Source organism: Takifugu rubripes, chromosome 21, assembly GCF_901000725.2.
Source record: "Takifugu rubripes chromosome 21, fTakRub1.2, whole genome shotgun sequence".
In the NCBI taxonomy this organism is placed as follows: Eukaryota; Metazoa; Chordata; class Actinopteri; order Tetraodontiformes; family Tetraodontidae; genus Takifugu; species Takifugu rubripes.
The window spans coordinates 16,640,342-16,655,439 of record NC_042305.1 but is presented as its reverse complement, the minus strand read 5'-3'; the positions used below and the strand labels follow the sequence as shown (position 1 = coordinate 16,655,439).

Sequence of the window (15,098 nt, the reverse complement as noted above, 5' to 3'; positions counted from 1 at the left end):
TCCTTGATTGGGTGTGGGTGGACATATAGAAATTAAATCTGGAAACAATTTATGGAAAATGATTTTTCAAAAATACATGACACTTTCATTTCAACAACAGAATCTAAAGTCTAAGTTTCATATTTTAATTTTTATATTATTTTTCAAATGAAGAAACCCATTTTCGGATTTTTTTTCTTTAATGTTGAATATCTCGTTTCTCACTCTAGTCCAGTCTGTGGCGGTAACGCACCTCGAAGACAGTTGTCCAACCGCAATAAAAAGTAAAGAAGACAAGAACGCCCATAATTTGGCTCCACCCTCCAGTCCAGAAGGTGGCAGTAATGCGCCATCAAGCAGTTTCATCATACCACCATATGATACCACCATCAACCACCATAAAAGAAGAAGATAAAGCGCATAAACAGGAAGTCCAAGAGCGTTAGCGGATTCTCCCGTTTTAAATCTGTCTATTAATCCAAGTAACATTTAAAAAAAATCAAACAGAACTGCAAAATGGGGAAGCGACAACATCAAAAAGATAAAATGTAAGTATCACTGTGAGCCTAGTTTCGGCGATTACTATGGAAATGAAACATGTGCTAAGCTAACGTGAGTTTAAATTATGTGCTAACGTTGTCGATCCAGCCACTTTTGTTTTGTTTAATCTAGTCTAAATTCGGCAATTCTTAGGTTACCTTTAGTTAAAATTTGTGGAAAACGTTGTATGGGTCCTGTTTTATTAAAAAAAATAATGATAGCAAAACACAAATACCCACACACCGATTAAGAGTTAAGAGTACGAAATCTAGTTGCTGCCCCTCCAGTTTAATGTGTCTCTAACTTTGTTTACGTGGTTTTTTTCTTCCATACAGGTACATCACATGTACAGAGTACACAAACTTTTATGGAGGAAAGCGAGCAGGTATTTTTTTACCGTTATAATTTGAACAATATCATTTTTGTAGCCTGTAGATTTGAAGTTCTTTAGAATGGTGGAAAAGATTCGTAAAGTTAGATGAAATCAAAACAGTAATATCCACTAGTTTAATCATCACTATCCACAACTATTTGTAGGATAGTTTAAAATTTAAAAAAAGAAAAGTAAGCCTATGGAAACAAATGGGTTTTTTTAAAATGATTTTGGTTGTTTTTCATTTCGTATTTTGCTTTTACAGAAGTCCCTCGAACAAATTTCCGGCGGCTTCCATTTGACCACTGTAGGTAAGAGGAGATGTCTGCCACACTGCTGTTCATCGTTTTTACATTTAAGTTGTGCAAACTCTTTAACTCTGGCTCAGTCTAATGCTTGAAGTATTGTAATATTTGAATCACACAATCATTTAAATTTTCTGAATTATTTCAGCTTGTCCCTTCAACCATTTGAGTATCCTGTGTGTACTAAGGAGGGGGTCATTTTTGACTTGATGTAAGTTCTTGATAACAAATATTTCAACTGACTTGAGATGAGCTTTAATATGTAAACGTCAAGTATTTATACTCTGTTGGTTGTCAATTGTCACTGATAATTCAACAGAAAAGGACTTTTGTCAAATTGTTGGCACACATATCTAGTGGACAAGGATATGTAACCCTGATAATACACAGGTTGCGTTGTGCCTTCTCTTCAGTGACAGCAGAGCTGATGCGTTTCTATTTAGATCATTGCGTGCATGTCAAATTGACACTAAACAATAAAATCTATATAATACATTTATCGATTCAACATTTGATTGGAGCTATTGGAATTAGTCATGACAGAGGTGCCTAAATCTGCTTGAAAACAAGTTTGTCCAACTCTAGATGGGGAAAGATTACTTTAATATGACGCTGATGCAGCCACTGAGGACGGAGTGGATGTGCAGCAAAACCACTCCACAATGCAACCGGTGTATTGTCGGGGTATTAGCCCTAATTTAGTCACAATATGCAATTTTGACATCTACAGAAACATCTGGTTTTCCCCAAAGGTAAATTTCTCCTAATTTTTTTTTTAGGAGTATTATCCCGTGGATCAAGAAATATGGTACTAATCCTATCTCTGGAGAGGTGTGTTTCTAGTGCCATGTTTATCTGCTGCCATCTTTATATGTTGTGTATTAAATGTGATTATTAATACTATTTTTTTTCCCCCACTCTTGACCCCAGAAACTGGAAGCAAAGTCTCTACTCAAACTGAACATTGCCAAGAACAACGATGGTACCTTTACGAGCACTCAATATTCACTCTTGTATCGAGGATATGTTAAAAATGTACATAATGCTCTGTGACGCTCGGTTTGTTTGTCCTTTTGTTTTGCTGTAGGAAAGTATCACTGCCCTGTTCTGTACAACGTCTTCACAAATAACTCTCATATTGTTGCCAACAAGGTGACGGGCAATGTATTTTCTCATGAGGTAGGTGACCTCACGAGCTCAGCCCACACAGCGTAGAATCCATATTCACATGACTTTGTGTTATCAAGCCACCAGTAAGATTCATATGTTGTGTTGTGAAGAAAGCCTTTTATATCCTTGCATATATTTCTTTCTCTTCAGGCTGTTGAGCAACTGAACTTCAAAACAAAAAGTTTCAAAGATCTTCTGACTGATGAGCCTTTTACCAAAAAGGACATTATAACGCTTCAAGTGAGCCTTTGCTTATATTTATAAATTTTTCTCTAAATCTGGAAAAATTAATGTGAGTTTAATTTTGTTTCCCTACAGGACCCTACAAACCTGGATAAATTCAATGTGTCCAGTTTCTTTCATGTTAAAAATGACTTGAAAGTACTGGATGAAGGTGAAATATTTTGTTAAACAGTCGCTGAAATTGAAGGTCAAAACACATTAAGTGTTACAAAGCCTGCTAATCCCACCCCTTGTTATTATCATGGCATTTTTAGATGAAGAAAAGGCCAAGCTGGACCCAGGATACCACCTGAAGACCACAAATATGGAGACCAGGGAGACCTTAGCTGAACTGTACAGAGACTACAAGGGGGATCAGCTTTTGGCTTCCACCTCAAAGGAACCAGAGGCCAAGAAGACAGACAAATTAAATGCCGTAAGCAAACACATTATCATGGTGGTGTATTTAGAGCATTTTATCGACGTAAAACATTCTCGAAAGGTTAATAAGAGCCTCTAAATTGCCCCTCGGAATGAATAGTGTACCCTGTGTTGAAGTATTCTTCTTCTTATCTCTTGACTAATGACTGCAGTATACAGAAAATTTTGGGGACAGTGTTACAGTTAAAAATACGATTTTCATAGTGCTATTTAATTTATTATATTTAGAAATTATTGCCAGGCTCAATTGTGAGGTGTATTTTACTTTAAGCACACAAGAGGGCGCCAAAGACTAATAATTTGGTGGCGTGATTGAGAAAATAATACCAACCAAAATTGTTCAAACGGCCTTTTTGATGATTTTTAAAGGTAAGATAAATATTTTACAGTTATTATATCAATGGTCCATGCCATGCTTGTTAACTAAGAACAGATTACCTACAAAGGCCATTTTATAACTCAGGCTGTTGTCTTCAGGGTAAAATCCAAATTGCTCATGTTATGTCAGTTACTTTGGATTGAGTTTAACAGTTGGGAATGTAAATACTTGGCAAAATGGCATTGATTGAATTTGAGTGGCATTTAAATCTTTTTCTTATGAGCTTGCTTTGAGATGCTTTCTCGTTACTCCAGAACCTTTAGATGGTTTCTCTCTCTCTGGAATTCACCGTTAAAGTGATGCTTTGACATCGTCTAAGAGAGTCAGGGAAATTTAGGTCAGACAGAGCACACAAGGTAAACCCTGTGCCTCAATGAGCCTTCATAAAGAACTGGAGCAGAAGAATGTCCAGCCAGGACTGTAGAGTAGAGGATTAAGCTTCTCAAAGGTATTTTCCTCCCTTTTAATCTCCCTGGAATAAATGAATGCCAGCCACATGCCAACGGTTGTAATATTCATTGATGGTACTGTATTGTAATTTAAGTTTATATATCTGTTAAATAGCCAATATTCCCTGTTAAGTATGAGAAGATCCCGCTCTCTTCTCACTTATTCCCTTATGCTCACAGTTTCTGCAGAAGCTTTCATTAAGCCAGTTTGCACTTCATGCGCCAGTTGACACAAACAAGAAGATCAGCCAAGTATGTGGCTGGGCAGAGGTGTGGTTGGGTTCTAAGGAAGAGATATCTTTTCACCCAGAAGATGATACTTACTCCTTTAGCTGTCAGCCCTCATTCAACCTTTACTTATTTGTCCCAAATGAATATCCAAGTATTCACATACATGAATCATTGTATGTGTTTATGTGCTTAGTCAATATTTTAAGGTCCAATTTACTTGTATAGAATGAAAGGAGCCAGAAATAAATTCATAACTCACCCCAGAGCAGGTCTAGGGCAGACTAGCTCTCATTGAAATTCATTTGATTAATATGTTTAGCAGGGGGCCCAAATTCCCCCTACAAACATCATTGCCAAGTAAAAAAAACCTCCGACTGCACCGAGCAGACCCTGGCACTGGCTGCACTGCCATCAGCCTCGGCTGATTAGGTCGAGATGCGCAGTATATTAAGAATAATTTCTGACTTATTATAATACTTGTGTCAAGGTTGTTTTGGGAGCATATTTCTTTAAAATGCTATACAACACTATAAATGTATCTATTAAGAATTGAGTGAAATACCAATAAAATGTTTATTTCCTCCTCCAGGCTCACTATTCCACAGGCAGAGTCTGTGCATCCTTCACCTCCACAGCTATGACCCCCATCACAGTACACGAAGCAGGCAAGTGGACGTCTCACTCAAAAGACTGCCCGGCTCCCAGCAGATGGAAACGTTCACCTTATCTCTTTGCCTTTTACTTCAACCCCCCCCTTTTTCTCCCCACCGCTAAACTGTCAAGTCACGCCTGTGCTTCCGCAGCTCCGAGGCTGCACAGTTGAAATGAGCTGCTCGGTTCAGCTACGTTGTCTTCCCCTGTCAGTGTCTGAGCTGCTCCACCGATGACATTCGCTGTTACGCAACTGCGTTGTACTGTTTCAGTGCTCTTCAGCGGAGAGGGCAGCAGTGTCGGATTCAATAACCTAGTTCATTCTTCCTGAAAGGGTGGCATCCCAAGTATCTTCAATGGCTTTTCATCACTTTTTGTTTGTTACCGAGAATAATGGTCGTCGGGTTCCCAATAAATTATTAGCGTATTTTTTTTTTTTTAAAACACAAGTCTTGCTAGCAAATTAAGAGAATTGATTTTTGTCTTTGTTTGTTTGTTTGTTCTGTATAATAGATGCCATTGCGGATGACACTGTCCGTTACCAGTATGTGAAGAAAAAGGGTTACGTCCGTCTGCACACAAACAAAGGAGATCTGAACATTGAGCTCCACTGTGATAAGGTAAATGTGCACGTTCGCAAATACAGAGCAGACAACCAAAGAACTGAGGGTTGTCGAGGGAGGTTATAATGAGATCAGGTTTGGTTGTGTTTACAGCACTTTAAGGCGCCGCAGGAGGTTGTTTGTTATTTACTGAAAATAAACCAGTGTTTGAGATCAGTAACATGTTGTAATGGGATTAGAGACATTATTCAATTGGCTCTTACAGGATTCTGACTGTTGAAGCAAGAATTTTATTCTAAGCAGATGGTTAAATCCTATTTGTGGTGATGCTTTCAAAGCACAGCAGTCACTCCTTTGCAGCGTTTGTCCCCAAAGGGCCAAGAACACGGCCGAACGTGTTTCTCTGCCGACGTCTGGGAATGACGTTCTCTTTCAGTTACCAGGCGCCTCACATGCGGGGCTCTCTTTGGCTTTTGAACTATCGAGTCAGAATAATTAGGGTAAATTTGCCGCGGTTAGACACCCTGCCTCCCGCGCCCCACTTCCTCCCCTCCCTCACCAGTGGACCCGCTGAAGATTGCAGCTCTTTTTGTAGCTCTCTGTTTATGAATTAATGAGAGCCACCTCGCTGTCACATACACTCCGTCACACACATCTGGCCATCTGTAAAGTGGCTGGTTGCTCATTCGGGTTTGGATGGTTTAGTCCACTTTACATAAATTGATTTTAAAATTAAAAGCAGCCCCAATGGGCTTAACTCCTAGAAACTATACCTGGATAAGATGAAACCATCCATCCATCCTCTACCGCTTATCCGGGGTCGGGTCGTGGGGGCAGCAGCCTAAGAAGAGAAGCCCAGACTTCCCTCTCCCCAGCTACCTCTTCCAGCTCATCCGGGGGGATCCCCAGGCGTTCCCAGACCAGTCGAGGGACATAGTCTCTCCAACGTGACCTTGGTCTTCCCGGGGGCCTCCTACCGGAGGGACATGCCCTGAACACCTCACCAGGGAGGCGTCCAGGGGGCATCCTAACTAGGTGCCCAGGCCACCTCATCTGGCTCCTCTCAACGCGGAGGAGCAGTGGCTCTACTCCGAGCTCCTCCCAGATGGCAGAGCTTCTCCCCCTGTCTCTAAGGGAGAGCCCAGCCACCCTACGGAGGAAGCTCATTTCGGCCGTTTATACCCGTGATCTTGTTCTTTGGGTCATTACCCAAAGCTCATGACCATAGGTGAGGGTAGGAACGAAGATTGACCGGTAAATTGAGAGCTTTGCCAACGTGAGCATTCTTCACCACTACGGACCGGTGCAGAGTCCGCATTACTGCGGACGCCGCACCGATCCGCCTGTCGATCTCCCGCTCCATTCTTCCCTCACTCGTGAACAAGACCCCGAGGTACTTGAACTCCTCCACTTGGGGCAGGATCTCCTCCTTGACCCGGAGAAGGCACTCCACCTTTTTCAGGTCGAGAACCATGGCCTCGGATTTGGAGGTGCTGATTTTCATCCAAGCCGCTTCACATGCGGCGGCGAACCGATCCAGTGATAATTGGAGGTCACGGGCCGATGAAGCCAACAGGACCACATCACCTGCAAAAAGAGCCCCGATCCTGAGGTCACCAAACCGGACCCCCTCAACACCAGGACTGCACCTAGAAATTCTGTCCATAAAAATTATGAACAGAATCGGTGACAAAGGGCAGCCCTGGTGGAGACCAACCCTCACCGGAAACGAGTTCAACTTACTGCCAGCAATGTGGACCAAACTCTGACACCGATCGTACAGGGAGCGGACGGCCCGTATCAGCGGGCCCAACACCCCATACTACATGCTACATGCTACTACATGCCAAAACACCCTGATGTAAAAAAAAAAAAAAACTCCCTCAATTTGTCAGGAGCCCTAATTAAATTGATTGCTAATTAAAATGTAAATGAATAGTTTCTTGAAAAAATTGAATTAATGGGAACCACCATTATCATATACAGCTGCATCTATTTTCAGCAGAATATCAATGTTTGAACACAAATGTCCTGTTTCAGCAAACCTCACTTGCTGATAACTTCAGGCAGCTGCACGTGTTTCTCAGCCAGCTCGCATTTTAAATTCATATGCTTAAAGTCACAGCAGCACCACCAAAAGGGTGCATTGAGACGTGCTGCAGACCCAGTGCAGTGACAGGAAATCCTCAGTGAACATTCAAATAAAGTCTAAAATGGCAGAAAAGGGATCATGGGAAGGGCCCCACTAATGTCATTTATGCACACGTTCGTTTGGAGCACTTTAAGGCGTTCTTTCCATTCGGAAATAGTTCACGTCTATTCGTTTTTCCACCCGGGGGCTGAGGACAATGAACCTCCTTGTATGACGGTGCTTTGAAAACCTGGTGTTTATAATCAAGGGGAAAATGAGATGGAGCAGTGAATTCAGACCAGCAAATAGAAGACGCTGGAAGGAAAAAGAGTGGTAGCGCTCCGTCACGGCGAGAACCGCCTGCGGAATAAGACAAATACCAATTGATATATTTATTTCTCAGCCACGTGTTGATTCTGGGGAAATTGCTGTCTATTGTTGCTAAAGGAAAAAGGTTCATTTCTCACACACACACACACACGCAGCGCTCCTCAAGACTTCTGATGTCAGCAGCAGTCCTCACCGGCGCTGCATCAAAGCCACACCTTCCCCCGGGAACAAGGGATCGCGTCAGGCATTCGCAATGTGCCGCTTCCACTGTACAGCACGTAGCGATGCGCGGTGCGCTCACTCTGACCCGCCGCTTCTGTTTATTGGTTTCCATCTTGGAAGCGGAGCTGTGCACAAACGCCGGCTTCAGATGTGCCTCCAGCTGCCGTGGAGCAGACTTTGTAATGACGCTCCCAGGAGGTCAGACAGGGTTGCAAAGATGTGACTGCCTTCATCTGGGTGAATGTAGTGTCATGTTTCCTGACAGTTTCCCCTGCGAGTTGAAATCCAACCTCTGACATGTCTCTACTGCCAGGTTATGTATAATGGGAACAAAGATGTTTGGGAACAGTTCCTGTGCTCATTAAGCGCGTTCTCTTCTACAAAAGCTGCATTTTGGCTGGGAAGGAAAGTTTGATTTGGCTCTTGATTGTAAACGACTGTGTATATTATGTTTTCTAGGTGCCCAAAGCTGGAGAGAACTTCATCGGCTTGTGTAAGAAAGGCTACTACGATGGAACAGTCTTCCACAGGTCCATTCGGAATTTCATGGCAAGTCAATCTCGCAATCATTTTGTTACTTTAAAATGACAAACTCAATGGAGATAGGAGTTTTATACACAGTCGCGTCCATGCATTCAACTTAAGACGGCCAATTTAAAAGTTGCTTTGTTTTTCCTCAGATCTTGAAGGGGGATCTGTCCCATTCCTGCATTCCCCACATTATCCCAGCAGTTTTCATTTAGTGAATTTTGGAGGAATGGATTTTATTCTGCAGTCATAGCTTCAGACACAAATAGAATTCTCCTTATTCTCCAGCTAAACCTCGTTCACCCAGGTCCGGGATTTGAAACGCCAGCTCTGTGATCCCTCATCTGTATATTTCAGAGCTGCCGCTCCCATAATTAAAGTTGTTGTCAGTGGTCATCTGCTCTCAGGAGAGCTCTTAAATGTTTCACTTGGTCCCAGGCTTCTTCCACACAACGGCAGGCTGTAAGTCAGTTCTCCTTACGCCTGTACTTCATCTGGTGCAGCTGGAAAACAGGGAGGGTGGCCTTGGAGAGAATCTTTTCACTGCAACAAACACTTCTAATTGGGAACAGAGTTGACCCTCACTTCCCTCCTGGTTGATCACGTCACTCTGAGCCTAGCAAACATCCTGAGACGTTGAGATGGCAGTTTAACGTGAGGCCAAGGAGGGCGCTGCCCCTCAGGGTCAAACACAAAGAATAATGATGCAGTATTAACATGCTGCAGATGTTTTTCTACCCACGACTACCTCTGACATTCACTGAAAACAGTGGACTGTGTTCAGTGTTTTCACAAACTAAAGCTGGCTGGAAATGAGTTCTCCATACTAGCAGAGCTTCATTTCCACAAGGCCTTGAAGATTTGACTTTACCTGTAGCGCGTTGAATGAATGCACCTGTGTCTGGATTTAGGTTTTATTTTAGACTGGGGTTTAATTAGAGTTGTAAGTGACCAAGGCTTCCATTTTGAGAGGCCTCTCTAACAGTGTCCGTTCCAGTGAAACCAGTCCATCCCAGCATGTTCTGTAGCTTCATACATGCTCCCGATGTAAAGAGGATGGTAAAATCCTTGGCACTCTTCTTGTGTTCTTTCTGTACTATATGACTAGTTACAATACATTAAGCCCATGAATAAGAGTCCTGTGTGCAGAGTTCGGTTTGTCGGTCATGTACCTTAGAGAAATGGTGAATGGGCCCCCACATCCAACTTGGGTCCACGGTCCTACTGACATAACATCCAGTGTATATTTAAACAAGAACGCCAAAGAAATGCAAAGCGTGTATATTCTACACCACTGTATAAACAATAATAGGAAAGTCGAGCCTTAACAATGAACAATAGGAGCCTGTGTCCTTGAAAGCTTTTTCAGAGGTTTAAGGATCGGTGACTGTCGGGGGCTTAAAGACCTTTACATGGGGGGGGGGGGTATTGAAGGCGTAACACAAATGGAATTGGGTCATTTCACACTAGTTCTTTATTTGACTATTGTACAGCAACTTCACAAAAGGTCATCTGGGGTAATTTTCTTTATTTTCCAGATTCAAGGAGGCGACCCCACTGGTACTGGCACAGGTAAGATGAGCACTGGACCACTTTACGAGTTGCATAACACTGCTCTCTTTAATTATTAATAGTTCTTTTTTGAGGACTCGCGTAAATACGACTTGCAACTCGAGATACAAGTCCAGGATGTTACTAAATATACCGCTTGATGGCACACGGGAGCTTAAAAGATACTAAAACTGACGTTAAGGGACAAAGAATCAGGATGGCGTGAACGACCACCGAGCTGGTATTTGGTACAGCTTTCCTCTTTCCAAATGGCCGCTCGGCGTATGTGACTTCGAGGCTCGTGCAGTTTGTTCCCTGCCGCCATGTGGCGTCGGCACTGCTCCGAGTCTGCAGAAGAATGTTTGCTCTGTGTCCACGGGCGTCTGTGGACTCCACACAACATGCATTCACCTTGACAGATTTACGGAGGTGCAGAATTCCTGGCCCATGGGTGAAATTCTCTTCATCGCCTAAGCTCTGCAATTGTTTTTGCTCTGCAATTGTTGAGATGCACGTTAAAAAATACTTTCTGGGAGGATCTCTTTCACTCCTCCCTCCCAGATCCTTGGCACAGAGGTTAAATGTCAGCCTGTTGATAAATTATGTAAAAATGTCAGTAGGGGAAAGCTGACGGAGACATCAATCCTCTGAACTGTGTGTCGTATCTGCTTACACTGGAGCATAAACACTCTGTTCTGGCTGTACCTGTACGCTGTTGGTACACAGCGTTGTACACATACACCAGTTGGCAGCATGCGAAAGCGCGAAACACACCTCGGGGTGACGGATCCACTTCCCCCTGTTGGGAACCAATGAGCTCCTGCAGGTTGTGTTCCTGTAAGCTCATCATGATGATTCTTAATGATGAAGCCGTTCTGAATAATGATTCACAGCTGAAGCCTCTCAACACGGCGCCACGTTCAAGGACAAACAGACCCTTTGCATCTCAGGAAAGCACGCAGTAGCTTATTTGGGGTTGTCTTGTGGCGCATTAATTTGAATAAATAGTACCAGCACGGATGCCAATTAGTCCGAGACGGCGTGAGAAATGTCCAGCGTGGAGCTCAATATTAGACCTTGTTTACGTTTAACTAGGTTATATCTGGTTTTCGCATTTTGGTTTGTGCACTGAGCTGGTGTCCTTCCAGCAATTCAAGAAAAAGGCAACAAGAAATCAGTTTCTGAGAAATTATTTGGGCTTATTGCACGCGTGTGAGTTTGGTTTCCGGCCACTTGTGATGTTTTAATCGTTGCCTTTGCTTCACCGATGTTTTTAAATGCAGGAGGAGAATCCTTCTGGGGAAAACCCTTCAAGGACGAGTTTCGGCCCAACTTGTCCCATTCTGGCAGGGGGGTTCTCAGTATGGCAAACTCTGGTCCAAACACCAACAAGTCCCAGTTGTAAGGAATATTTCTTCAGTTATACTTTTGGTCGGCAGAGAATTACAATTGTTATTTATCTGTCCTATTCTCTTTAGCTTGTTGATTTAAGCAGATATAGGGAATAAAATGTAATGACAAGGCAATGTTCTATTAAATAACATTAAGTGTACTATGAGAACTGGGTTGACCAGTTGTCATTTTCAATTATATAGATTTAATGTACATTTCTAAACTTTTAGCACTGTTTAAATGCTGTTTCCTTTCCTCTTAGCTTCATCACATTCCGGTCGTGCCCTTACCTGGACAGGAAGCACACGATCTTCGGAAGGTACAGCTGTTATGAGTTTGTCCTCTGTGTCTGTGTCTGTTTTCATGATATGAAGCAAGAGTCAGTAAACGGGCTCCAGCGTACTGCCGTGGCCTTATTTCATTTCTGCAGATGCAGTATTGCCCATATACTGCATCAGAGTGGCTTCCTTTCCTCTCCTTTCTCTCTCTCTCTCTGTTCATCCTGACTCTAACAGTACAGAGATTATTGTGCCTTCCAGTCCGACTTCTATAACCAGCAGTTGTAAAAAATTCAGTAGATTCTCCTTCTTTCACCTTTTTTTTACCCCGCCAAAAAAAATAAATTCAGACCACTGTTGGATGATTCACTCTTCTCATGGTCGCTAGACTAGAAATTTTTCTCTCTGAGAAGCTATTTGCACTTCCCAGACTCCCCTCTATGCACATTTAATGACACTGGGAGTGTCAGCCGTCCACTTAACCTCATCTATACGACTGTGTTCTCTTTATTTTTAACCACTGAATGGAGGACAAGTCGCTACTCGGCGAGAAAGCAGCACAGAAAGGTCGAGCCTGTATGTCTGTGAAGAGTCGTCCAGATCATGGGATGGAAGGCAGCTGGACATCCTCTAGGTTGTCTTAAGGATGCCATATTTTATTACTGCAGCTACAGCGTGTGCTCAGTTTCTAACACTGTAAATGTGGTACCCCCCCCACTCCCCCGGAGCAGATGGATAAAGACTTTGCAGTTTAAGACCAAAGCGTGGCCAACTTTTTTTAAAGTGCTCTGTGCCAGGGGAGCTGCCTTTGGGCCCTCACCAAGTCTTTTATCTTCTGCACTTGTTTCATTCTAATGTGCGCCCCAGTGGTCCGTTCTGCTGTAAACAGCAGCCGTTTGCATGTGACAGGTCCTCACATTTGTGTGTGGAATCCAACAGAAGCCAGGATGAGCTTGATTTGTCTCTGATGTGTGGGGGACGCTCTGTGAATGAAGGACGCTCTGTGGTGTCTCGTGCAGGGTCGTCGGTGGATTTGAGGCGCTCACAGCCATGGAGAATGTGGAGAGCAATCCCAAAACAGACAAACCAAAGGTAAGAGTGAGAGGTTTTAGATTCCTCTGCTGAGTCCACCCTAAAATTGATTTTCTGCCTGGACATATATTTTCTCAATGTGAAGCTGAACTTTTACAATTGAGGAAAAAGACACACAAACGTGGGGGCGGAGATTGAAATGACCACGAGAAAAGCGTCTTTTATCCGGTTATTCAATGTTAAAATATGGAGCTTTGATCTAGTAATGTGTTTTTTTTGCTTCTGTTTACAGTCAGAAATCAAGATTTTAAGTACGTCTGTGTTTGTGGACCCGTACGAAGAGGCCGATGCTCAGGTCAGAATCCCAACAAGGTTTAATCTGTGAACATCTGGGTTCAGTTTGTGCAGATAAACTGTGCTCACGGTGAAGCTCTGAAACCAGTGATGAGGTTCTTTTGAAGCTTCCAAAACAAGTCCAGTTGCCAGGTGTGTCTGTGGGTGTGTGTGTGAGGCTGAAGGTGAAATCATGCGATGATCTGGCAGTAAAAAATGTATTTCACAGGAACAGTTTTGCTTCCAAAACTGCTGAGTGTGCACAGTGGTTCGTTTTAAATGATGGCACAGCGAAAGCTTTGAAATTACATGAGCGTGACCTTTTATTTAATTATTTCCCCCAGATCACGGCTGAGCGAGAGAAGGAGCTCCGGAAGCAGCAGGAGGAGAAGGAGCAGACCAGCGTCGCCCTGAAGAAAGCCAAAGAGGAGCAAGCGCCCAAAACCTTTAAGGCAGGCATCGGGAAGTACATCAACCCTGCCACCATGTGAGGACGCACAGAGACACATGTATCAGTTATCTGGCGCAGGCTTTACTGGGACGCACGTCTTCAAACTGTACAATTTTTATTTAAAAAAAAAAAAATGCAACAAATTTTCCTGTCCTGATGTCACTGAGTAGGCGATTTAAGAAATCATGATTACCGAGACATTTACAGAAATAATGTGCAGAGTTCCAAGTTAGGAAAGAAGTTGATAACATCTGATAATCAAGCCCGTATCTTCGAGGAATGGTGAAATTTAGAAACACTGGATTAGGTGCTGATTACCCTGAGAACACTTTCATGTTTCTCAGTTGCTCAAGAGTAAAAAAGATGAGGGTTTTTCCTTTTTTCAGGCTGATTCTAATCGATAGAGACAGGAATCGCTTCCACACGGTCCCTGAGTCCAAGTGTGGATGACTGGATATTATCTTTTGATTGGAGTCACACGGGGATCAGATGTCTCATTCATTTATACTCATTTTGGACACATTTGCTTGTTTTAACCCTTTTAAAGATCAGTCTTAGTTCGCAGCCCCCCCCCCCCCCCCCCAAGCAAAACTTTCTTTTCTCGTTTGTCCTCAACACAAACACAATGTTTCAGACTTTTAGTCAAAGAAAACCAGAGTTATACATAATGTTGGGGTTTGTGAGTGGAGAGTCAGAGAAGCGCTGATATAATTTTAGGCCTTGGCTCGATCTCGCACATTCTTGCAAGTTCATTTTGAATTCTGAATAAATGGGCAGAAACCCTGAGGCATCGCATTCATCCATGACCTTTTGAGACGTAAACAAGATAAGCAGAAGCTTAGATAACGCTTCCAGACTGCAGCTCCACTTCCAGTAATGGGGGGGGGGAAAGGGGGAAAGACTGGTATGAATGTGGAATAGAAACAGCAGAATCCAGGAGAAAGGGGGTTCACCCTTATGATGATCGTTTGATTTAATCGATCTTATTTTCTCCTGTTCAGAAAACGTCCAGCTGCTGATGAGGACAGCGGACCCTCAACCAGCGCAGGAGCCCCCAAGAAGCCGAAAGGCAGAACCAGCTTTGGAGATTTCAGCTCCTGGTAGCTCATTTTTTGTTTTGTTTTTTAATTTCTGTTCATGCTCTTTTTTTAAAACATCTTTATGTAGAGTTGTTGTAAGTGAGGGGAAAAAAATTAAAGTTCTTTTTAAAAAAACAAAAACAGACCTGCACCATAACCACTGTCGTACTTGATCTCTTTGACTCCACAACACCTTCCATTTTGAGAAATTCCCATCTTTTCGAGCTTTGAAGCGACGATAGAAACACGTGTCAGGATCTTTCACTGAGAAATTGACCTTATTCATCATCCATGACGGGATCAAACCGTCTGATTTTCTGTCTTGGCTGCACCCTTAAATCCTGTCGCGTCCACGCTGTCTGCTCGCTGATTGGCCGGTTGAGCGCTGCGACTTTGGGAAGACGGTGGTTCGACGGTAAACGATGCTGCGAATCTGTACGTGGGCCTCTGAGCGAAGGGTGTTGGCTC

General features: G+C 43.1%; 1 protein-coding gene across 1 annotated transcript; it reads left to right on the top strand.

Annotated features, from left to right (window-relative positions):
- Positions 1 to 352: 352 nt before the first annotated feature.
- ppil2 (peptidylprolyl isomerase (cyclophilin)-like 2) lies at positions 353 to 14,787 on the top strand. Its single transcript, XM_003975067.3, has 20 exons — positions 353 to 527; positions 855 to 904; positions 1,158 to 1,203; positions 1,346 to 1,408; positions 1,977 to 2,028; positions 2,128 to 2,179; positions 2,285 to 2,376; positions 2,518 to 2,607; positions 2,686 to 2,761; positions 2,865 to 3,025; positions 4,679 to 4,754; positions 5,254 to 5,360; positions 8,446 to 8,535; positions 10,053 to 10,086; positions 11,349 to 11,466; positions 11,720 to 11,776; positions 12,755 to 12,827; positions 13,060 to 13,122; positions 13,445 to 13,587; positions 14,553 to 14,787. The coding sequence occupies exons 1-20, from the start codon at positions 496 to 498 to the stop codon at positions 14,653 to 14,655; spliced, it is 1,578 nt and encodes a 525-aa protein (XP_003975116.1). The 5' UTR covers positions 353 to 495; the 3' UTR covers positions 14,656 to 14,787.
- Positions 14,788 to 15,098: the final 311 nt, after the last annotated feature.

Excerpts from the sequence above, each read along its gene's own strand:
- ppil2 (XM_003975067.3), top strand. The coding sequence starts at position 496 with ATGGGGAAGCGACAACATCAAAAAGATAAAAT. Across the intron at positions 2,608-2,685 it reads AGGACATTATAACGCTTCAA|GACCCTACAAACCTGGATAA; the intron begins GTGAGCCTTTGC and ends GTTTCCCTACAG. Across the intron at positions 4,755-5,253 it reads CATCACAGTACACGAAGCAG|ATGCCATTGCGGATGACACT; the intron begins GCAAGTGGACGT and ends TCTGTATAATAG.